Source organism: Oreochromis aureus, linkage group 11 (assembly GCF_013358895.1).
Source record: "Oreochromis aureus strain Israel breed Guangdong linkage group 11, ZZ_aureus, whole genome shotgun sequence".
NCBI lineage: Eukaryota > Metazoa > Chordata > Actinopteri > Cichliformes > Cichlidae > Oreochromis > Oreochromis aureus.
In genome coordinates, this window is record NC_052952.1 from 36,367,663 (window position 1) to 36,393,178 (window position 25,516).

Sequence of the window (25,516 nt, forward strand, 5' to 3'; positions counted from 1 at the left end):
AGCCAGTTGGGTCCTGTTTCCAAGGGTGTCTGCAAGAGACTTTCACAGGAGTCAGCGATTACTGCAGGGCTCATGTGTATGTGTGTGAGAAGAAGCAAAGACAAAACATAAAGATATGTGAACACTATGTGCTTTCCAAGCCTTTCTTAACAGGAGCATATGAGTAAATGAGTAAATGGAACATTATAAGGAGAACTGAGTAAATGAAACATTAAAAAGGAAGATGTATCAAAAAGGAAAAACATCATAAAATCACAAAATCCCTTAACAGTGCGCAACGCAGATTTTCTGTGCGCAGAGACCGTGCCAGCAGTGCGCAATTGCGCACGTGCGCAGCTTAGAGGGAACATTGGTCATATGACCCTCTTCCTATTGAAAAAACCAAAGTTGTATCCAAGATGGCCGACTTCTAAATGGCCATCATGGTCACCACCCATCTTGAGGAGTTTTCGCCCTCACATATACTATCGTGCCACAAACAGGACTTTAATATCACCAACCATTCCCATGTTATTACGGTGTATCTATATAAATGGCCCACCCTGTAGAATGAAACCAAAGATCAAACCCTGTTTTCAGGTCCAGAACATGGGAATAGAGCAGCTGCCAGAGAATTCAACATTAATGAATCAATGGTACAGAAGTAGAGGAAGCAGTTGAAGAGTTGAGTAAAGTTTGACTTAGCACTTTAGCATGTCCAGAAGTCCAACTTTTGTGCGATGGTTAGCATCTTCCTCTGCCTTTTCGGTGGCTTTGATGGTGGAAAACGTTTTCGTCGACATTGTTGTGTTTGTTGGGAGAAAACTTACAAACATACAGTACAGCACTTCAGAGTCACACTGCTAGCGATCGAAGATTTATATAAATTTGACAAGCTAAATGCATTCTGTACTGTACAGGAGACACGGCACGAGATTGATTGACAATGATCTACAGCTGATCAGGATGCAGAACACAATGCGCTGCAAAAAAAAAGAAGAAGCAAAATAGCACGAAAAAAAAATCTGCGAAACAGCGAGGCCACGAAAAGTGAACCGCCATATAGCGAGGGACCACTGTATTAAACTTTCATTGGTCTTACCTGAGCTGCTCTCTGACAGCCTCAGCACCAGATCAGGTCTGTTCATGTCTGTTAAAACCTCCATGGTCACCTCCACAGACTGCTGACCAAGTTTATCCACCATCAGATCCACAAGGTCTTCTGTCCTGTTTGCATTCATCTGTATTTGTGGCAGGCCCATCTTAAAGCACGTGAATGGGAGCACCTGCTTGAATTTCTTGATATCCTTTTGACTGAAATCATTCAGTGTTTCCAAGAGAGTCTGTCTAACAGTTTCCAGTTCTTCTTCCTGAAAAACCCAAATAATTTATTAAGTTACGGTATAATATCTCTGTTAAACGATTTAAAGATTTCCATCACTGAATTTCCTCAGTGTAACTTTAGTAGAAATATCAAATATTTATATAAAAAAACACAACTTCATCAATATTAATAATATTCAGAATGATTATTTAAGGTAACATCTGTGATACTGATGACGTTTACCTCATTGTCTTCATGAACTGTTTTTATGTCTTATGTTTTGTGTCTGCAAAACTTTAGTATCATAGGAAAATAAAATTTCCCCTTCATCAGGACTAAAACATTAAGGTTATTTTTCTAAAATAAAGTTTTTGTTAAGTTTTTCTGATTTTGTTTCAAAACATTAGAAAAGCAAAACGAGTGTGTAAACTATAATATTATAACCCTTTTAAGGCTTTTAAAGACCAAGAAAAATCTAAAGATGTCATTTTCAGGTTTTATCTTCAGTAGTAGATCCTTCACTCTGTCATCAGTGGAAACATTATTACAATACAATACAACTTTATTTATATAGCACACTTAAAACCGAAGGTACACCAAAGTGCTTCACAACAAGGTGCTTGGCCTTAGAGATTTGACGCAGTTGGTAGAAACTAGATTTAACTACAGAGGATACTTGTTTGTCAAACTTAAAGGAGCTGTCAAAGAGGACACCTAGGTTGCTATCAGTGCCAGAAAGAAAGGCGGCAAGGGGTCCAAGAGTATCAGCAAATTGGCCCCGTGAAATATGGTTGTTGAACGGCACAATTTCTGTTTTCATCTCGTTCAATATAAGAGAGTTACCAGACAGCCAATCTTTGACCTCTCTCAAGCACTCTAGCAGACAGTGTAATGACGATGAAATGTCATCAGTCAGTCAAAGGTAAATCTCATTATCGTCAGCATAAAAGTGATAGGAGATATTATACTTCTCCAAGATAGAGCCCAGGGGCAGCATATACAATGAAAACAACATAGGGCCCAACACGGATCCCTGGGGATAACCACAGTAGAGGGAGGCAACAGAGGAAGAGCAGCCACCCATGGTGACGGAGTTAGACCTATCCGATAGATACGATCTAAAACAGCTAAGGGCATTACCCCCTATGCCCACCATACAGTCGTGGCCAAAAGTTTTGAGAATGACACAAATATAAGTTTTCACAAAGTTTGCTGTTAAACTGCTTTTAGATGTTTTTTTCAGCTGTTTCTGTGATGTACTGAAATATAATTACAAGCACTTTACAAAGGTTTTTATCGACAATTACATGACATTTATACAAAGGGTCAGTATTTGCAGTGTTGTCCCTTCTTTTCAGGACCTCTGCAATTCAACTGGGCATGCTCTCAATCAACTTCTGGGCCAAATCCTGACTGATAGCAACCCATTCTTTCATAATCACGTCTTGGAGTTTGTCAGAATTAGTGGGTTTTTGTTTGTCCACCCGCCTCTTGAGGATTGACCACAAGTTCTCAATGGGATTAGATCTGGGGAGTTTCCAGGCCATGGAACCAAAATTTCAATGTTGTGGTCCCCGAGCCACTTAGTTATCACTTTTGCCTTATGGCACAGTGCTCCATCGTGCTGGAAAATGCATTGTTCTTCACCAAACTGTTGCTGGATTGTTGGAAGAAGTTGCTGTTGGAGGGTATTTTGGTACCATTCTGTATTCATGGCTGTGTTTTGGGGCAAAATTGTGAGTGAGCCCACTCCCATGGATGAGAAGCAACCCCACACATGAATGGTTTCAGGATACTTCACTGTTGGCATGACACAGGACTGATGGTAGCGCTCACCTTTTCTTCTCCGGACAAGCCTTTTTCCAGATGCCCCAAACAATCGGAAAGAGGCTTCATCGGAGAATATGACTTTGCCCCAGTCCTCAGCAGTCCATTCACCATACTTTCTGCAGAAGATCATTCTGTCCCTGATGGTTTTCTCTTTTTTGGAGAGAAGTGGCTTCTTTACTGCCCTTCTTGACACCAGGCTATCTTCCAAAAGTCTTCGCCTCAATGTGCGTCCAGATGCGCTCACACCTGCCTGCTGCCATTCCTGAGCAAGCTCTGCACTGGTGGCACTCCGATCCCGCAGCTGAATCCTCTTTAGGAGACGATCCTGGCGCTTGCTGGACTTTCTTGGACGGCCTGAAGCCTTCTTAACAAGAACTGAACCTCTTTCCTTGAAGTTCTTGATGATCCTATAAATTGTTGATGTAAGTGCAATCTTAGTAGCCACAATATCCTTGCCTGTGAAGCCATTTTTATGCAACGCAATGATGGCTGCATGCGTTTCCTTGCAGGTCACCATGGTTAACAATGGAAGACCAATGATTTCAAGCATCACCCTCCTTTTAACATGTCAAGTCTGCCATTCTAACCCAATCCGCCTGACATAATGATCTTCAGCCTTGTGCTCGTCAACATTCTCACCTAAGGTAAAAAGACGATTACTGAAATGATCTCAGCAGGTCCTTTAATGACAGCAGTGAAATGCAGTGGAAAGGTTTTTTGGGGATTAAGTTAATTTTCATGGCAAAGAAGGACTATGCAATTCATCTGATCACTCTTCATAACATTCTGGAGTGTATGCAAATTGCTATTATAACAACTTTTTATTTTATTATTACAACTTTTCCAATTTCCAGTATTTATGTGATTCTCAAAACTTTTGGCCACGACTGTATGTCCAAGCCTCGATAGGAGGATATTATGGTCCATCATATCAAAGGCAGAAGTCAAGTCCAATAAAACTAAGACTGTAGAGCACCCTGAGTCAGCAAATAAGAGAAGGTCATTTAGGACTCTCAGCAGCACTGTTTCGGTGCTATGGAGTGGTTTAAAGCCAGACTGGAATTTGTTGCTGATATTATTTGCATCCAAGTAGGCCTGCATCTGTGAGAGGACTATTTTCTCCAATGTTTTAGACAAGAATGGAAGTTTGGAAATCGGCCTGTAATTTGCAAGGTCGTTATGATCAAGATTAGGTTTTCTTTTAGAACAGGCTGTACATTAGACTGCTGATTTATTGTGAATGAAGGTTATTGTTTTATGATGCATGATACTGCTGATTTATAAGAAATACTGTTTTCAGAGAATCATGGCCTTATTTTTCTGATTACAAAGAGAACAGAACATACTGCAAAGGAAGCCAAGGTCATAACTTAAGCTCGCGGAGAGAGAAAGAATGTGAATGTTTAGGTTTTATGACTAGGTGGAGGGGGACTGAAGCTATAAGAATGTGAGAAATGCTCAGACACGTTGAGATCAGGCGGACACCCTCCCGCGCTCATCCCCTCCGGATGGTTTATGCTCAAAAGCGTTGTATGGAATAAAATGATTGTTGATTGAGCATTTATACACGAGTGTTGTCCTTCCTTCAGCCCAAAGATGAAAGAATTGGGAGAATTTAACAACTTGGTGCCGTGACCCGGATCTTTGGTGTGCTGAGGAAGGCAGATTTGACTTGTGGTGAGAGCGTGAGGCGAGCAGAGGACCTGTCCAACAAAATAGAAAGGTAAGCACAGCCTGTTGTAATATAAATACCGAAATGTGCATATTTGACATTCTAAATTAATCTGTTCGCTAACTTACACGTTTTTTCACATTAAATTTTGTCGGTGTCTGGTTTGGTAGCAAGAAAACAGAACATCATAGTTGAGGCTGAATTCCAGTGTGACATAGGGACTGGCTCTAGCAAGAAACTAAAAACATTCTACGTTGAGACTCGAGTTGCAGCCCACATGAAATTCCACATTTAACTTTGTCCATGACTGGCCTTTGTGGCAAGAAACTGCGAAAAATTTCTAAGTTACGGCCAAAGTTCAGGATATGAAATAGAGGTGAAATAGAGACTGGCTGTTGGTGCAGAAACACTTTAAATTATTTTCAAGTTGAGCTCAGAGGTTTCTGTGTGTGTTTCTGCGTGTGAGACACGCGCTGTGTGTTTCAGTGTGTGAAATATGAACATGGTGACAGTGACGGTTGATGTGTGAATTCGAGGGCACTAGAGCGAAGATATATTTTAAGATCAAAGGTTGACGCCTAGTGGACCTCGTGGATTAGTTCCGGGAGTGGTTTCCCAACAGGTAGATCGGACGCGGCCCGGAGGTAACTAGGGTAGCAACCTTGGGAGTGGAACCCCTAAAAAGCTTGTTCATGGTGTGGCAACCCCCCTGTTCTGTGGACACAGAGGCAGGTCCAGCAGCGTCTGGTTAGCTGAGGTGGCAACCTGGGAACTGAGGACTCCCGCATTAGCTACAGAATAACACTGAAACCGCTGTGTAATCACAGGTTTACATTTATTCTGGAATAGAACAAGAAGATATTTTGAGATCAAAGGTTGAGTTCTATATTAGGAAAAAAGGTTGAATCACTCGCTTCAGTGGTAGAAATTGTTGATTGTTTTGTGCCTGTCCCCTGACGAGTGTGTAAAAAACAAAACAAAAGGAAAAAAGGAAAAGAAGAGAAGAAGAAGAGAGTAAAGAGGGTAATTTGGAGCCACATAGAGATAGACAGGCTTAATTGGGTGACCATCTCTGTGGTGTAAAGAAAAAAGAGGAGTCAAAGCAGTAAGAGGTGAGTAGTGGTGTGAAATATGTTGGGTTTTAAATCTGACGTAGAGAAAGGAGAAATAAAGGGAGAGTGGAGAATTATTGAGAAGCAGAGAGAGGAATGTGTTGTGAGACTGGTGTGCAGTTTGCGCTGTAAAGGTGGGCGTGTTGCCCCTGTCTATTTAACAGTGATGAAAATGATATTAAATAAATCTCTTAGTGTGTTAATACAGGTGGCTACGGACCTGGACCAACCGCCCACCACAAGTACAGCGGCCGAAGCAAAATAGTAGATTAACGTAATGGGAACCACACCCAGCAAGAATCAGCAGCGGTGGAAAAGACAGGAGTGAGGAGAGAATTACAGGAGAAATTTAAGTTTTAAGAGCACATGAAACTGGGTTGAAATTTGGCGCCAACGGACTTGTGGAGGTTGGGAAGTGTCCGGAGCATCGCAACAAAAGGTGAAACAAAAACACACACAAGCAGAGAAATGTGAGAGAAAGGCTCCTTTTAAGGAAACGCCATGTTTGAAAAAAAAAAAAGCAAAGGCAGAGAGAAGCTTTGCTGGATCTGCAGCTTCACTGATCACACATAAAATTAAACAGCCTACAAATGCACACACATGCAATGAAAAGCAGCTTACACTCATGAACATGTGAAGATTTTTCAGCAAGTTTGAAGCAGGGAAATTTAACATACACGTGTTGTTAAATGGTGAAGTTTATCCATTACTAACAAATAAACTCTCTGGGTTGCAGGACAACAACTTAACTTCAAAGAAAAGAAAGAGACTGGTATGACCAACCAGTGAGGAAATAACAAATTTAGTGGTTAAGAGAGTCAAATTGTGAGATGCTTTCTGCTGATTGAACAACACAAGTGATTATTGAAGGAAGGAAAATTCTCTTTTGTGAGTTTAAACATGAGCTTAAGAATTTAAACATGTAACTGTGTTGTCCTGTCAACTTGGTGGGCTATGAGTGATTATATCGTGAGAAAAAAAGAAAGGGGGGGGAGAAGACTGACACAGGGCCTGGCCCGGTGTTTCTCCCCTCTCCTTGTGACACAGCCGACACAACATCATTTTCCTGTTCGTCTGTTTTTGTTTTGTTTTTTGTTTTTATGCTTGATTACAGGCTGCTTCACCAGCCCTGGAAGCTGAGGCTGACCTGGACTCCTGCTCTCCCCTCTACCATCTTTGACGTGACCCTGACCAAATGCCGCAGCAGCTGGACCCACCACAACAACCTCAACAGTGCTGCAGGAAAGCGATCTTATGCAGCAGAGACGGAGAGCGCTAAACCTAAGGCCCGTTTCACTACACGGGGGAAAATTCCCAGACAGCTTCAGCTGACAGAGCTGTGACGAGACGCCCATTAAGCCGAATGAAAAATGAGGCCGAGCAACAGAATGCTGACCTTGATAACTCTGCATTAACACTGTGCAGGACAGTGACGGACAAACACACATGATCGGGCAGCAGAAAAAAGGGCGTGACCGAAACAGAAGGAGCTACTGAGGTCAAAAGGCACCTCAGAACGGACAAAATACAGAAAAAGGTGCAGGTTTCACCTGCGGCAAGCATGGACACTGGAGAAAGGAATGGCCCAATTGGGGCCAGAACCAGGATGGACAGAACTTTGAGCAGCAGCAGCAGCAATGGTCGCAAACAGACTGAAAAGGAGGAGGGCACCCCAGGGCACGCTTCAGGCCGTGGTTTGCCCAAGACGCCAGAACAGGAAAGTGATGAACACACACACACATCTACACACACATCTACACACACACTGACTCAGAATGAAGAAATATACACACATAAATACATAAAAAGGAGGGGTCGAAAGCAGAGTCGGAGATGGCCAGCCATACACACCGGCACCATCTTGTCCGGCGCCACATTAACACTGTGAGAAGCATCCAGTTTCAAAGATGCTTTGTCTGTTTCATCATGTATAATGTTCAAGATGAGGATGATTTACAGCCTGAATCTACTGAATGAAAGCTGAGTTAAAGTCACACTCACTCTCTTCAACAGTGCAGCTCCATGTTCATCCACAGAGTGTTTCTCTGAGGAGGAAAGACATTTACAATCAACTCTGAGGATTCAAACATCGTCACACATCCAAGTAGAATCAGCCTTCAGACGACACAGATGATTTAAAAGAGAAAATCATGTGAAACTAAATAAAATGACATAAGAACCCAACAAAGAAACCCTCCATCCAGTCCAACCAAAGTAACTGGGGGTTCCCAGCTGTGATAATGAGAGAGGGTACACCTGTCCACCTCAGGTTTTAAACAGACAGACAACCTTTCACACCCACATTTAATTTAGAACCAGCAATAAAGCCAACAAGCATGTGTTTGGACTGGAAACCAGAGCACTCTGAGGAAAAGCCTGCAGGCACAGGGAGAACATGCAAACTCCACACAGAAAGGTTCCAGCCAACCAGGAGGCTCAAACACACAACCTTCATGCTGTGAGGAGACAGTGCTAACCACTGCACCACCATGACACCACCAACACAAAAACCTGTTGATGACACAGAGTTTACAGTCATGCATGTTGGTCTTACCTCTGGATGCTGAGCTGCTGTCTGATAACTTCTGCACCAGATCAGTTCTTTTCATGTACATGAAAACTTCTCTGGTCACCCCCACAGACTGCTGACCAAGTTTATCCATCATCAGATTCACTGTCTCTGCTCTGGTTGATGATGGACTCAGCCTCCATGAGATATGTGAAAGGTTCTTCCACAGAACAATTATCTGCAGGAACCTGTTAAATTTCTTGAGCTCATCGTTGTTCAAGTCATTCGAAGTTTCTAAAAGCAGATGTTTAACAGCTGCCATTGTTGCCACCTGGAACAGTTAATACAGTCATGGGTCACATATTTACTTTTCCATTTACTCAAACACAAGCTGTTATATTGATTAGTTCATCAAACATTGTGAACATCACTAAAAAAGAACTGCAGTATATCTGTTGCTGCAACACGTTCTCACTCCCAGAGCATAATATTTGATGCTAGGTGACCAATCGTCAACATGTCATGCTTCCAGGCACCCAACACGTCCCTAAATGACGAGATCGGAAAAATGAGGAAACAGGGGAACCGTTTGGAATAAATCTACACATGTTAGTTCATTTTACTTAACTTTCTTTGGTTAACGCTATTGAATGTCATTAAAGTGCTGGTTAAGGTTAGGGATAAGGTTATGGTTAGGGCTAGAAAACATGCCTGGAACATCTATTACCGCAGGAGCGTAATTCTACTGGATTTCATCCATGATCATCTTTAATCTGATACTCTAGTACTCTGACTTTCAGCCTGCTGTCTTGTACTGAATCAGAGATGTGACATGACTCACTTTGTGGATCAGTGCAGAGCGTCGTTCATCCACAGAGTGTTTCTCTGAGGAGAAAAGTGCTCAAAGTCACTCATGACAAACACATTTAACAACTAACTGACAATTATTCAGGAAATATGACTTTGGAAAAATGGACAATATGCAGAATTACACTGAAACCTCCTCAGCAATAATAAACAGTATGAAGGAGTCAATTTTACTCCTCCTCACAAAGTATTTTTATTTAATATGTTCTCATTTTTATGTATTTATTTATATTTTCTTCCAGAACAGTCATAAAATATGTTTTAAAGATGTGTTTTATTTTGTCTTTATTACAAATAATATTATTTATAAAGTCAAAGAAAACTTTACTTAGAAGTTTATTAGACATAAAAATCAGTTTTACGATTTTAATGAGTTTTGATTTTGTTGTCTTACTTCGAGGCAGTGAGCTGCAGTCTGACAGCCTCTGAGCCAGATCAGTCCTCTTCATCTTCTTTAAGACCTCCATGGTCTTCTCCACTGACTGTTGGCCGTAAGTCTGCACCATCAGAAACACTGTGTGCTGCAGGTTTGTCCACTTGTACGGCATCAATGAGAAGACTGAGTAATTTTTGTGAAGATGAATTTGTTGCAGGGTCCAGTTGAGCTCACTGAGCTCCTGCTCATTGAGACCATCCAGAGTTTCCAGCAGCAGCTCAATAACAGACTCCATCGTTTCTACCTGGAAAATTCAAAGAAAATGTTCATGAGATAAATGTGACATTTCTCACTTTCAGGTCTGTTTGTTTTCTCATCAACACTTTAGAAATGTAGATGTGTTTAGATGACATCATCCATCACATAAGGTGATGATGTCATTGGTCATATTTGTCACAATGATCACAAACAGCTGATTAACAATTATTCTGCTTCTGTTAACAAGTTCAGGACTTTTCTGACCTGCTGCAGACCGACCTCACTGCACACGCTGAACTTATCAAACTTTGACTTTTCCAATCAAAATCAAATCATTTGTTTCTATTGAAGATTTCTATCCTGTATTTATGAAATGAAAGCTGGATGATCTGAAGTCAGACAGATGTGACATGACTCACTTTGTGGATCAGTGCAGGCCAACGTTCATCCTCAGAGTGTTTCTCTGACAGAAAAGAAACATTAAAAGGTTCATTCATGACTGATTTAACATCAGTGTTAATAATCAGACACTTTGAAATAACTGATACTTTGATTTCATTCTGATGATCCTTGTAAGTTGGATTAATAACAACATTAAACTTGTTAACATGAAGTCATATTTGATGGAAAACTATCAAAGTGTGAGGAAATGATCCAGTTCTGTTTCATTCAGTAATTCTTCTTCTTCATCTTCTTCATCTTCATATCAATGAGTGTATTTATTGATTGATGTGTTTTCTGGACACTGACCTTTCTCTGTTTCCTCCACATCAAATCCTTCAGCTGATGATCCTGCAGCTGCAACACATTGAATACAAACTGTAACTACATCATACAGACACTGTGTGTGTCCTTTATGTGTGCTCATCCTGAGTATAACACTGAGTCCTGACAATAAAAAGCTTTAATATTTCACTTTCAGCTGTGCTGACTGAAGGCAGGAGGAGGCCATAGTTACACAATCACAGAGAAATCAATGAAAAGACTTTGAATCATTTACCTCATACAGGTCGTCTGTCTCCATAGTGGAGTTTAAATCAAAGCTAACATAAAGATCGATTTACAATACAAGACTGATATTAATCAGCTCAAAATGCAAAAAACAAAGAAAGAAAAATTATTTTCAAAGTAAAGAAGTTCAAAGAGCTTTAAAACAACATTTACTAAAGAAAGTCACTGATTCAATAACCTGAATATTTTTACTTTAAAACATTGAAATATGAAAAGAAATATGTCTCATTTTATTGTGTTTGTACAACCTGAATGTGTTAATTTATCAACCTTTGTCAAAAAAAAATCAGAGGAAACATTCCTTCATTTATAAATAATAAAGTTTATATTATACAGTTCTTGATGTGAGTTTCTCTGATAGGTTTTAATTTAATTCTTTAAATTAATTTTTACTGTAAGGTGTAATATTATATTTAAAATACTTCCACACACAGTTAAGAATAATCACACGATGTCTATTGTATGGATTTGTCTATTAATTTATGCAGCTTATGATTATTGTACAGCTGTTCTTCTTGGCCAGGACACTCTTGTAAAAGAGATTTTGAATCACAAGTTTATTTTTTCCCCGGTTAAATGAATGTTAATGAATAAATAAAATGTATTAAAGTTATTACAGACACTCTGACAGATTATTTTCTCTTACCTTTGAGTCCTGAGCTGCTCTCTGACAGCCTCTGCACCAGATCAGTTCTCTGCATGTCTGTTAAAACCTCCCTGATCACCTCCACAGACTGATGACCAAGTTCATCCACCATCTGATTCACTAGTAAATCTGTCATGATTGTATATGACTTTATTTGTGGCAGGCCCATTTTGAAGCGCGTGAACTGCAGCAACAAATTGAATTCCTCGAGATCCTTTTGATTCAAATGTCTCAGGATTTCCACAAGAATGTTTCTAACAGTTCTCGGTGCTTCTTCCTGAAAGATACAAAGGATTTAAGTTTAAATTTAATTCCCTTCACTTTGTATTTTAAAAAAGATTCAATCACGCTTCTTTTACTTTGTAAAGACAAAACCGGGATCAAGTTGAACATTTTGTTGTGCAGCCCTATAACATTTTAATGAAAAAAAAAACATAAATCCTCAGAATTATTTATATTTTTCACAATAATCACTAGGGCTGGGTTTCAGTGATAGATTTTCTGTTTAACATCAATTTTAGCTTGAATAACGAAATATAGATTCATTATAATCCTGAATCGATTTTTAAATATAAATTTGTTTTTCCAGAATCTCAAGTTTTCATTTCAACAACCACCAAACAGATAAAACAATAAATGGGGTCTACCATTGTGTACAGCGCTGTCGGACGCTGTTGTTTGTTTTGTTTTTTTCAAAAATTACGTGGGACAAGAAAGCCTCATTTCTGCTGTTCAATACTGAAGAAATGTAAACTTTTTAAAAATGATGCCAAATTCCAAAACTCTTAGCTGTGTCTCTAAAAAGCTTCTGTAACATTACTCTGCATCACTTCAGCAGCATCAGGTAATGTTCCTCTTCTGCCTGATCTATTTTCTTTATAAGTCACTATAGTTTATCTGTTTTGCTAAACCTATTCTCGATTGGCTCAGTTGTATGTCTACAAGGATTATTTTGCCATCTTTTCACCTTATTGGCTTAAACCATACATGCATGCATGTGATTGGTTAGAAGTACATTCCGCCTCCTCATGCTGACTGAGGGAGATTGCGCGTGTAATGTAGATTAGGCTTCAGTGCATCAGGTGAAATGCTAGAGCAAACCATTAGTGATGAAAAATACTTTCTGCAGTGGAAAAAATAACAGCCTGTAACCAGGATTTGGTTCAGTAGGAGCAGATTGGAATCACTAAGAAGACCGGAGGTGTTTTCTACAGGAATTATAGTACTAACAACCGTCTTGGCTGGGTTTTTTTTTTTCCTTCCATCCCATTGGTGGCTATTCATGGACTTTTGATGTTGGAACTCTCCTCTGCGAGGAGATGGTGAGCCGTCCCAGACCCTAGAATTCATCTCCCTGGTGGTCTTTGTGCTAAGAGCTGCTTGGTTACTCTTCCTGCACGTGCCCCATACAAAATCCCTGTCATCCTATCAAATGAGTCAGATCAAGATGTCACAATTCTGCCCACCTGTGTCATTGCGGATCTTGGAGTATTTCATTGTGCCCTTTCACAGTACAATGTGCACACTGTGAGTCAGCCTGAAGAGTCTGCATCCAAAGGGATGACCTTTAACTTTGGGGATTCTCCCATATCTCCAGAATGGAAAGACTGTATCACTGAGCAGTTAAATGAAATATCAGAGGTTTTTGCACACCATGACCTAGATTTGGGATGTACTGACAAAGTGAAGCATCACACCAAACTTCACGATGAGAGTCCGTTCAAACACCGGGCTAGGCCGATACACCCACAGGGCATAGATGCAGTGACCAAACACCTGCAGGAGCTTCTTGCTGCAGGTGTAATAAGAGAGTCTCAGTCTCCTTTCTTTTCTCCAATTGTAGTTGTACGGAACAGAAACAGTGAGGTTCGGCTGTGCATAGATTATTGAAAGCTCATCCTCCAAACTATAAAGGATGTTTATGCACTCCCCAATCTGGAAGAGACTTTTCCAGCAATAACTGGATCGAGGTGGTTCACTGTTCTGGATTTGAAATCTGGTTATTACCAGATTGAGGTCGAAGAGGAAGACAAACCCAAAACAGTCTTTGTAATCCCATTAGGGTTCTGGGAGTTTAACAGAATCCCCCAGGGCATAACAAATGCACCAAGCACTTTCCAGAAGCTAATGGAAAAGTGTGTGGGTAACATGTGATTTTGAGTGGTATTAGTGTTCATTGATGACTTGATCATTTTTTCTAGAATACTAGAGGAGCACGAAGATCAGCTAAAGCCAGTGTTGGCTAGACTTAAGGAGTATGGATTTAAATTGTCACCTGAAAGATGTCAATTTGCTCAGACAACTGTCCGTTAACTGGGACACTGGCAAAGACCCAAAACCCTGAAGGAGCTCAGATCTTTCTTGGGGTTTTCAGGATATTTTCGGCATTTCATTAAAGGCTTTTCCAATATTGTGAGACCCCTTAATGAGCTAATCCGTGGTTATCTGCCAGTTCGCAAAGGGTCAAAGGTCAAGTACAAATCTGATACATACTTAGACGCCACATAGCCATTTGGGCGTCGATGGACACCTGACTGCCAGAAAGCTTTCGAAACAGTCATAGACAAGATTACCTGAGTACCTATTCTCGGATTTGCTGACACAAAGCAGCCCTACATACTGCATACAGATGCCAGTGCTACTGGTTTGGTGCAGCGTTATACCAAGAGCAGGACAGTCAGCTTAAAGCTATTGCTTTTGCAAGTGAGTCCAAATATCCAGCCCATAAACTTGAGTTCCTTGCTTTAAAATAGTCTGTCACTGAAAAGTTTCGTGACTACCTTTATGGGAGTGAGTTTACTGTCATTACAGATAGTAATCCTCTTCCATATGTATTGACAACTGCAAAATTAGACGCCACCAGTTACAGATGGCTGGCAGCACGGTCTAACTATTCTTTTAAGTTCCAGTACAGATCCGGCAAGCAGAACCTGGATGCAGATGGGTTGTCTTACGGACACTTACTTAATGATACTCAGTCTAAAAAAGAACAAGAGTGCATTAGTCACTTCATAGACTCCCACCTGACTAATTCAAAGACCACTGAAGTTGTTAACCAAGATGTCATCCAAGCCATTTGTGAAAGCCAGCTCTTTAAAATACCATATGACCCCAGTGCAAATGACTGCAGGATCACTCTTGTTGAGTCTTTGGCCATCTCTGTGGATGTCATTCCAGAAACTTTTATTTCCGAGAATGAGCTAGAATTCCCCAAATATCCATCCTTGGCAAAACTTTGTAAAACCCTTAGTATATGCATATGACTGCACATGCAATAAGGTGACAAGGTTTACGCTGTATGAATCAATGTTTGGATGAAAACCAAGATTGCCGGTTGATTTCGCTTTTGGGTTGCCTTTAAAAGCTGACAGGCCAAGATCACTTTACCGGTATGTTGAAGGTCTAGAGCACGTCTAGAAGAGAGCTTTAGATTGGCTACTCAGAATGCACTTAAAAATGCAGGGAAGAACAAAGCCAGATTTGACCGTAAGGTGACAGTGTAACATGGTAGACTAATGTACCTGTATTAATTCATCTCTATATTATTGTGTGAAGTTGCACTGGGTTGGGAGTGGTTTTGTGTGTGTGTGTGTGTGTGTGTGTGTCACATTTCTGGTGAGCCAATAGCTGTAATGGGGTTGGACTAAGTAGAGGCAGGTGTAACTGATTGCACTGATATACTAGTCTACTTATAGCCCACACTACAAACACTGCTGTGTTATTTTGTCTCTCTGTGCAGGTATGTAATGTGATGAAACCTGATATGTTTTGGATGGATGGGTTTTGCGCTGTGAATTATATAGTGAAGGTGTTAGGTTGTCTCTCTGTGCAGGCCAGGGCCTATTATATGCCAAAGCCTAAAGGCAGCTGAGTTGCAGAGGCTGGAGTGACCACTGGCTATCTACTTACAGGGTGGTGGGTCTCAGAGGACAACTGCTAACCCTGTTGAAATCAACGCATGAAGGGCAACTGGCGTTGTGGCATAGCTGGCTCTGGCCTTGGGACTGTGTGTTTTTACTTTACCGCAAATGGTCTCATATGAAAACATGACTCCATCAGGACTAAAAACTAAATGTTCTTATTTCTCTGACTGAATTTTTGTGTTATGATTTTATACAATTAAAGTGAGTGCATGAACTGCAGTAATAAATATTTAATGACTTTTGATGTTGAATAATTTTAAAGACAAAGAAAAATCTAAAGATGTCATTTCCTGGTTTTATCGTCAGTAGTAGATCCTTCACTCTGTCATCAGTGGAAACATTATTGCTGCAGAGCTCCACATTAACACTGTGAGAAGCATCCCGTTTCAAAGATGCTTTGTCTGTTTCATCATGTACAGTGGGATGCAAAAGTTTGGGCAACCTTGTTAATAGTCATTATTTTCCTGTATAAATCGTTGGCTATTACAATAAAAAATGTCAGTTAAATATATCATATAGGAGACACACACAGTGATATTTGAGAAGTGAAATTAAGTTTATTGAATTGTAATATTATCTACAGCTACTTTTAGTACCATCAATGTTAAGTTAGACTCTTTTTCTCCAATTGATCTTTCTGAGTTAACTTCAATAATTAATTCCTCCAAACCATCAACGTGTCTTTTAGACCCCATTCCTACAAAACTGCTCAAAGAAGTCCTGCCATTAATTAATGCTTCAATCTTAAATATGATCAACCTATCTCTAATAATCAGCTATGTACCACAGGCCTTCAAGCTGGCTGTAGTTAAACCTTTACTTAAAAAGCATCTCTAGACCCAGCTGTCTTAGCTAATTATAGGCCAATCTCCAACCTTCCTTTCATATCAAACATCCTTGAAAGAGTAGTTGTCAAACAGCTAACAGATCATCTGCAGAGGAATGGCTTATTTGAAGCATTTCAGTCAGGTTTCAGAGCTCATCACAGCACAGAAACAGCTTTAGTGAAGGTTACAAATGATCTTCTTATGGCCTCTGACAGTGGACTCATCTCTGTGCTTGTCCTGCTTGACCTCAGTGCTGCATTCGATACTGTTGACCATAATATCCTATTAGAGCGATTAGAACATGCTGTAGGTATTACAGGTACTGCACTGCAGTGGTTTGTATCATATCTATCTAATAGACTCCAATTTGTTCATGTAAATGGAGAGTCCTCTTCACACACTAAGGTCAATTATGGAGTTCCACAGGGTTCAGTGCTAGGACCAATTCTGTTTACATTATACATGCTTCCCTAGGCAGCATCATTAGAAGACATAGCATAAATTTTCACTGCTATGCAGATGACACGCAGCTCTATCTATCCATGAAGCCAGGTAACACACACCAATTAGTTAAACTGCAGGAATGTCTTAAAGACATAAAGACCTGGATGGCCGCTAACTTTCTGCTTCTTAATTCAGATAAAACTGAGGTTATTGTACTCGGCCCTGAAAATCTTAGAAATATGGTATCTAACCAGATTCTTACTCTGGATGGCATTACCTTGGCCTCCAGTAATGCTGTGAGGAACCTTGAGTCATTTTTGACCAGGACATGTCCTTCAATGCACATATTAAACAAATATGTAAGACTGCTTTCTTCCATTTGTGCAACATCTCTAAAGTTAGAAATATCCTGTCTCAGAGTGATGCTGAAAAACTAGTTCATGCATTTATTACTTCCAGGCTGGACGACTGTAATTCATTATTATCAGGATGTCCTAAAAACTCGCTGAAAAGCCTTCAGCTAATCCAAAATGCTGCAGCAAGAGTCCTGACAGGGACTAGAAAGAGAGAGCAGATTTCTCCTGTTTTGGCTTCCCTTCATTGGCTTCCTGTTAAATCCAGAATTGAATTCAAAATCCTGCTCCTCACATACAAGGTCTTAAATAATCAGGCCCCATCTTATCTTAATGACCTTGTAGTACCATATCACCCCATTAGAGCACTTCGCTCTCACACTGCAGGCCTACTTGTTGTTCCTAGAGTATTTAAAAGTAGAATGAGAGGCAGAGCCTTCAGTTTTCAGGCCCCTCTTCTGTGGAACCAGCTTCCAGTTTGGGTTCAGGAGACAGACACTATCTCTACTTTCAAGATTAGGCTTAAAACTTTCCTTTTGCTAAAGCATATAGTTAGGGCTGGACCAGGTGACCCTGAATCCTCCCTTAGTTATGCTGCAGTAGACGTGAGGCTGCCGGGATTCCCATGATGCATTGAGTTTTTCCTTTCCAGTCACCTTTCTCATTCACTATGTGTTAATAGACCTCTCTGCATCGAATCATATCTGTTATTAATCTCTGTCTCTCTTCCACAGCATGTCTTTATCCTGTTTTTTTTCTTCTTTCACCCCAACCGGTCGCAGCAGATGGCCCCGCCCTCCCTGAGCCTGGTTCTGCCGGAGGTTTCTTCCTGTTAAAGGGAGTTTTTCCTTCCCACTGTCGCCAAAGTGCTTGCTCATAGGGGGTCATATGATTGTTGGGTTTTTCTCTGTATTTATTATTGTGCTATCTACTGTACAATATAAAGCGCCTTGAGGCGACTTTTGTTGTGATTTGGCGCTATATAAATAAAATTGAATTGAATTGAATTGAATTTAAAGAAAGTGTGCAATAATTGTTTAAACAAAATCAGGCAGGTGCATAAATTTGGGCACCACAACAAAAAAAGAAATGAATTCAATATTTAGTAGATCCACCTTTTGCAGAAATTACAGCCTCTAAACGCTTCCTGTCGGTTCCAATGAGAGTCTGGATTGTGGTTGAAGGTATTTTGGACCATTCCTCTTTACAAAACATCTCTAGTTCATTCAGGTTTGATGGCTTCCGAGCATGGACAGCTCTCTTTAACTCACACCACAGATGTTCAATAATATTCAGGTCTGGGACTGAGATGGCCGTTCCAGAACGTTGTTCTTGTTCCTCTGCATGAATGCCTTAGTGGATTTTGAGGAGGTCGTTGGGTCGTTGTCTTGTTGAAAGATCCAGCCCCGGCGCAGCTTCAGCTTTGTCACTGATTCCTGGACATTGGTCTCCAGAATCTGCTGATACTGAGTGGAATCCATGGGTCCCTCAACTTTGACAAGATTCCCAGTCCCTGCACTGGCCACACAGCCCCACAGCATGATGGAACCACCACCATATTTTACTGTAGGTAGCAGGTGTTTTTCTTGGAATGCTGTGTTCTTTTTCCTCCATGCATAACGCCCCTTGTTATGCCCAAATAACTCAATTTTAGTTTCATCAGTCCACAGCACCTTATTCCAGAATGAAGCTGGCTTGTCCAAATGTGCTTTAGCGGCTCTGTTTGTGCTGTGGGCAGAGCAAAGGCTTCCTCTGCATCACTCTGACATACAGCATCTCCTTGTGTAAAGTGCGCCGAATGGTTGAACGATGCACAGCGACTCCATCTGCTGCAACATGATGTTGTAGGTCTTTGGTGCTGGTCTGTGGGTTGACTCTGACTGTTCTCACCATCGCTTCTGTCTCTCCGAGATTTTTCTTGATCTGCCACTTCGAGCCTTAACTTGAACTTAGCCTGTGGTCTTCCATTTTCTCAATATGTTCCTAACTGTGGAAACGGACAGCTTAAATTTCTGCGACAGCTTTCTGTATCCTTCCCCTGAACCATGATGCTGAACAATCTTTGTCTTCAGGTCATTTGAGAGTTGTTTTGAGACCCCCATGTTGCTACTCTTCAGAAAAAATTAAAAGAGGAAGGAAACTTACAATTAACCCCCTTAAATACTCTTTCTCATTATTGGATTCACCTGTGTATGTAGGTCAGGGGTCACTGAGGTTACTGAGCCAATTTGAGTTCCAATAATTAGTTCTAAAGGTTTTGGAATCAATAAAATAACAACAGTGCCCAAATTTATGCACCTGCCTGATTTTGTTTAAACAATTATTGCACACTTTCTGTAAATCCCTGTGTGCGTCTCCTATATGATATATTTCACTGACAATTTTTATTGTACCAACCAACGATTTATACAGGAAAATAATGACTATTAACAAGGTTGCCCAAACTTTTGCATCCCACTGTATAATGTTCAAGATGAGGATGATTTACAGCCTGAATCTACTGAATGAAAGCTGAGTTAAAGTCACACTCACTCTCTTCAACAGTGCAGCTCCATGTTCATCCACAGAGTGTTTCTCTGAGGAGGAAAGACATTTACAATCAACTCTGAGGATTCAAACATCATCACACATCCGAGTAGAATCAGCCTTCAGAAGACACAGATGATTTACAAGGTAAAAAGATAACAAAACATGCAGTAAAATGATCTGTCTTAATGTTGAAGTAGTCACAGAGAGACCGAGTACATCTGTCCATCGTGGATAATAAACAAACACTCAAACCTAGAGCTAATTTATAACCACCAATAAATTCAGTGATCATCTGATGATATCAGTAAGTCAGATCATTTAAATTAGAGGACTGATCTGATTTTCTTTGGAATTTACATTTTTGATGACACAGAGTTTACACTCATGCATGTTGGTCTTACCTCTGGATGCTGAGCTGCTGTCTGATAACTTCTGCACCAGATCAGTTCTGTTCATGTACATGAAAACTTCTCTGGTCACCTCCACAGACTGCAGACCAAGTTTATCCACCATCAGATTCACTGTATCTGCTCTGTTTGATGATTGACTGAACATATCTGAGATATATGACAGATCCCTCCAAGAATTAATCATCTGCAGGAGCCTCTTAAATTTCTTCAGCTCCTCATCACTCAAATCATTCAAAGTTTCTAAAAGCAGATGTTTAACAGCTGCCATTGTTGCCACCTGGAACAATAAACACAATTAAGGGTCACATATCTATTTATGTATTTACTCAAACATAAGCTGTTATATTTATTACAGTTTATAAGAATATGTGAAGAAATTATAAAAGTATGATCTTCTTTTATGGTTTAGAATCGGTATATACAGGCTGCGGTTTTTCTCTCATATTGTGCAGATAAAATTGAAATATATAGATAAAGAATATTTCCATGATTTCAGATTCTCTTTAATTCTTTATTAAATATTTGTAAGTAGAATAAAGTTTCCTGTTTAATCTGAAAGTGTTTGATGTTTTCAGATTTCTCTGTCCTGTTGAAGAGTCAGGACAAATGTACATGCTGACACTTCCTCAGCTCATCCTCAGTGGTAAAGACATCCTGACATTAGTGTTGGAGAAAATTACTGCTGAAGAAGTCAAACTGAATGAAGCTTCAGTTTGTCACAAACATCCAGCAGAAATCATGAGAAAAATGACTCAACATGAGAACTGATGATACTTTAGTACTCTGACTTTCAGCCTGCTGTCTTGTACTGAATCAGAGATGTGACATGACTCACTTTGTGGATCAGTGCAGAGCGTCGTTCATCCACAGAGTGTTTCTCTGAGGAGAAAAGTGCTCAAAGTCACTCATGACAAACACATTCACAAAGTATTTTTATCTGGTCAAATATTTATGTTTATAATTATATTTTCCTCCAGAACAGTCATAAAATATGTTTTAAAGAAGTGTTTTCTCTTGTCTTTATTACAAATAATATTATTTATAAAGTCAAAGAAGACTTTACTTAGAAGTTTATGAGATATGTAATAAAAACAGTTTTATGATTTTAATGAGTTTTGATTTTGTTGTCTTACTTCGAGGCAGTGAGCTGCAGTCTGACAGCCTCTGAGCCAGATCAGTCCTCTTCATCTCCTTTAAGACCTCCATGGTCTTCTCCACTGACTGTTGGCCGTAAGTCTGCACCATCAGAAACACTGTGTCCTGCAGGCCTCCCCTTATGTACCGAATCAATGAGAATTGTGAGTCATATTTATCGTGACGAATTTTTGTAATGGTCAGCTTGAACTCCTCTAGTTCCCGGTAATTCAGAGCATCCAGAGTTTCCAGCAGCAGCTCAATAACAGACTCCATCGTTTCTACCTGGAAAATTCAAAGAAAATGTTCATGAGATAAATGTGACATTTCTCACTTTCAGGTTTGCTTGTTTTCTCATCAACACTTTAGAAATGTAGATGTGTTTAGATGACATCATCCATCACATAAGGTGATGATGTCATTGGTCATATTTGTCACAATGATCACAAACAGCTGATTAACAATTATTCTGCTTCTGTTAACAAGTTCAGGACTTTTCTGACCTGCTGCAGACCGACCTCACTGCACACGCTGAACTTATCAAACTTTGACTTTTCCAATCAAAATCAAATCATTTTTTTGTTTCTATTGAAGATTTCTATCCTGTATTTATGAAATGAAAGCTGGATGATCTGAAGTCAGACAGATGTGACATGACTCACTTTGTGGATCAGTGCAGGCCAACGTTCATCCTCAGAGTGTTTCTCTGACAGAAAAGAAACATTAAAAGGTTCATTCATGACTGATTTAACATCAGTGTTAATAATCAGACACTTTGAAATAACTGATACTTTGATTTCATTCTGATGATCCTTGTAAGTTGGATTAATAACAACATTAAACTTGTTAACATGAAGTCATATTTGATGGAAAACTATCAAAGTGTGAGGAAATGATCCAGTTCTGTTTCATTCAGTAATTCTTCATCTTCTTCATCTTCTTCATCTTCATATCAATGAGTGTATTTATTGATTGATGTGTTTTCTGGACACTGACCTTTCTCTGTTTCCTCCACATCAAATCCTTCAGCTGATGATCCTGCAGCTGCAACACATTGAATACAAACTGTAACTACATCATACAGACACTGTGTGTGTCCTTTATGTGTGCTCATCCTGAGTATAACACTGAGTCCTGACAATAAAAAGCTTTAATATTTCACTTTCAGCTGTGCTGACTGAAGGCAGGAGGAGGCCATAGTTACACAATCACAGAGAAATCAATGAAAAGACTTTGAATCATTTACCTCATACAGGTCGTCTGTCTCCATAGTGGAGTTTAAATCAAAGCTAACATAAAGATCGATTTACAATACAAGACTGATATTAATCAGCTCAAAATGCAAAAAACAAAGAAAAACAATTTCAAAGGAAAGAAGTTCAAAGACCTTTAGCAGTAATAAGGAGCCACTTTTTTGCCATATGACATGCCTTCTTAAACCAATTCGTTGTTTAACTGCTGCCATGACAACCCTGAAATGGCTTTTTTAAATTTAGATCTAGTCAGAAAAATTGTTACAATTTGTGTTTTAAGTACGTTAAGTTTTCTGGTTCTAACGGTGTTTCACCAGTCATTTTATTTAAAAAACGGCTCTAATCGCATTAACCAGGGGACGTAACAGCACTTTCTTCTGTATGGGAAAATTCATGTTTCATGACTGTTCATAAGAGTTTAGTTTAATCAGACCTCATTTTACGGATGTATGTGGCTTCTCATCACTAGGCGATTCATCATCTCCAAGTGGGACACTGAGCCTGCTAGTTTTTAACGCACAAGAATCCCACAAATAGAAATAAAACGCTGTTGCGACACTTCTAAAACCCCCACTATCCCGAGAGCCCAGGCGCAGTGACGCCTTTCTTTCAAGCTGATGGTTTATGTGTTTTTAATTCCCACGAGCGCAAAGTCCCCAAGGCGCATGAGTTATTTGTTGCTAAGTCCATCTTTTTGTCTCATTTAGCCAGCAAAGGTAACCCCTTAGGCCTATCTTTCCCGTTACACTGGAGCCCCAGCAACTGTGCGCCCCACCCAACATAGCTCATCCTCATTGTTTAGCGCTATAAACTTTCACATCAAGGTGATGCCCTGCAGGTGTATCGACCCCCAGACACAGCGGCACCCTCTATTGTTTTTTGGAAACACCCGTCCTATATAAAGCAACCTCGGAGCCTGAGACCCTCACCATTTTCACATCAGGACCCGCTGTGGAGCAGACCATTTTTCTACCGATCAGCAAGATTAACATCGTTCTTTTTAACATGGACTTCATAAACGGTAAGTAAATCGAGACTGTTACTGTATTTATAAATGTGTATCATAGGATATTATACGATATTCAATCTGTTTTCTTTTCTAAAACAAAAGCCAGATTTTTAGGAGCTCGTGAGAACAGGCCAGCAAACGATGACATCTTGCGGCCCTTCTGCTCAAACAGCCATCAAAGTGGCAGAACTTGGTACAAACAGCACCGCCACTGGTAACAGAAACGACTGTATCAGGGACGCTGGCCAAACGTCAGTCTCTGAAGGTTCATCCATGAACCCTACATTTGAAGAATGGGCTGAAGACGCACCAGTGCCAGAGTGGAGCGCACACCCCTCACCACCACAACTCTGGACTACGTACGGACACCGATCATGAGGAAGATTTTTTGTATTTTGACGACTCTCGTAACATTGATGAGGTAGGCATGGCCGCCCTTCCAAGTCCCTGAGAAATTACCTGAACCACTATGGGTTAAAGATGAGAACTTACCCTTTGTACCCACGTAATCGGTTTCTGGACTGTATGGTCATGAATTGTGAAGTAAGAATTCTTTTATGTAAAAAAGGATTTTTCTTTTTGTATATAAACAAATGATGTTTTGCGACGCCGTTGTGTGCTTCAATTTTAATAATAATGCGCCAAATCACTACAACAGCCGGCCCAAGGCCATGCCAACCAGAGTAAGGATCTTGTTAGACAACTCACCTGACACATTTTAATCTGAGATAAAGCATTTTCTATTAAAAACAGCACTATCATATCGTATTCTGGGAGACAGGTTCAGAACAACTTCTCGGTAACCTGCAGACAACATGGTGTTAATTCTGTTTATCACCTGTGGTGTGAATTTTGTTTTTTGGTGAGAATTTATACAAACAGGAATTACTTTTATAGATTCAGGAGCAAATTTATTTAATGGTGCTTTTTAGACACTGATCTGAAATATAAAAGTGTGTTAGAAGCAGCTTTGCTGGATTTGTTCCAGGGAGGGTTATACAGACGTTTAAGTTTTTCTCTTGTGTGATTGCACAGGGCCCATCAATCGCCTAGTGATGAGAAGCCACACAGATCTATAAAAGTGGCTCCTTATTACTACTACCTTTAAAACAACATTTACCAAAGAAAGTCACTGATTCAATAACCTGAATTTTTTTACTCTAAAACATTGAAATATGAAAACAAATGTCTCATTTTATTGTTTATAAAATCTGAATGTGTTAATTTATCAACGTCTGTCTAAAATAAATCAAAGGAAACACATTCTTTCATTTATGAATGATAATAAAGTTTATATTATACAGTTCTTGTTGCAAGTATCTCTGACAAGTTTTGATTTAATCCTTTTGATTTTTTACTGTAAGGTTTAATATTATATTTAAAATACTTCCCCACACAGTTAAGAATAATCACACGATGTCTATTGTATGGATTTGTCTATTAATTTATGCAGCTTATGATCGTACAGCTGTCCTTCTTGGTCAGGACACTCTTGATTTTGAATCACAAGAGTTTTTTTCCCAGGTTAAATAAACTTTAATGAATAAATAAAATGTATTAAAGTTATTACAGAAACTCTGACAGATTATTTTCTCTTACCTTTGAGTCCTGAGCTGCTCTCTGACAGCCTCTGCACCAGATCAGTTCTCTGCATGTCTGTTAAAACCTCCCTGATCACCTCCACAGACTGCTGACCAAGTTTATCCATCATCTGTTTCACTAGTCCATCTATCCTGTTTCTATATGTCTCTATTTGTGGCAGGCCCATTTTGAAGCGCGTGAACTGCAGCAACAAATTGAATTCCTCGAGATCCTTTTGATTCAAATGTCTCAGGATTTCCACAAGAATGTTTCTAACAGTCGTCAGTGCTTCTCTCTGAAAAATGCAAAGGATTTATTAAGTTACTGTCATTTCACTGTTGGGAGATTTAAATATTGTTTTTCTCTGAAGTAGAAATGTAGAATATTACAGCTGCATGATTGGAAAAATCACAATCACAATTATTTTGTTCAGTATTAATTATTGTGACAGAAAGCTGTGCTGTTATAT

The 25,516-nt window shown here is 39.8% G+C and overlaps 1 protein-coding gene across 11 annotated transcripts in view; it reads right to left on the bottom strand.

Moving 5' to 3' along the window:
- LOC116330579 overlaps positions 1–25,516 on the bottom strand; it is a 285,981-nt gene that overhangs the window by 17,037 nt on the left and 243,428 nt on the right. For 10 of the 11 annotated variants that reach the window (XM_039620038.1, XM_039620034.1, XM_039620037.1 and 7 more), the window contains 15 exons: positions 25,066–25,342; positions 22,201–22,248; positions 21,867–21,910; positions 21,204–21,489; positions 20,906–20,949; positions 20,062–20,347; positions 19,664–19,707; positions 11,585–11,861; positions 10,678–10,725; positions 10,347–10,390; positions 9,688–9,973; positions 9,268–9,311; positions 8,472–8,757; positions 7,919–7,962; positions 1,082–1,349 (listed from right to left, as the gene is read on the bottom strand). In XM_039620038.1, the coding sequence (XP_039475972.1) occupies positions 1,082–1,349; positions 7,919–7,962; positions 8,472–8,757; positions 9,268–9,311; positions 9,688–9,973; positions 10,347–10,390; positions 10,678–10,725; positions 11,585–11,861; positions 19,664–19,707; positions 20,062–20,347; positions 20,906–20,949; positions 21,204–21,489; positions 21,867–21,910; positions 22,201–22,248; positions 25,066–25,342 (2,326 nt within the window). The remainder of the gene's footprint in view (positions 1–1,081; positions 1,350–7,918; positions 7,963–8,471; positions 8,758–9,267; positions 9,312–9,687; positions 9,974–10,346; positions 10,391–10,677; positions 10,726–11,584; positions 11,862–19,663; positions 19,708–20,061; positions 20,348–20,905; positions 20,950–21,203; positions 21,490–21,866; positions 21,911–22,200; positions 22,249–25,065; positions 25,343–25,516) is intronic. The other variant, XM_039620040.1, reaches the window with a different exon arrangement.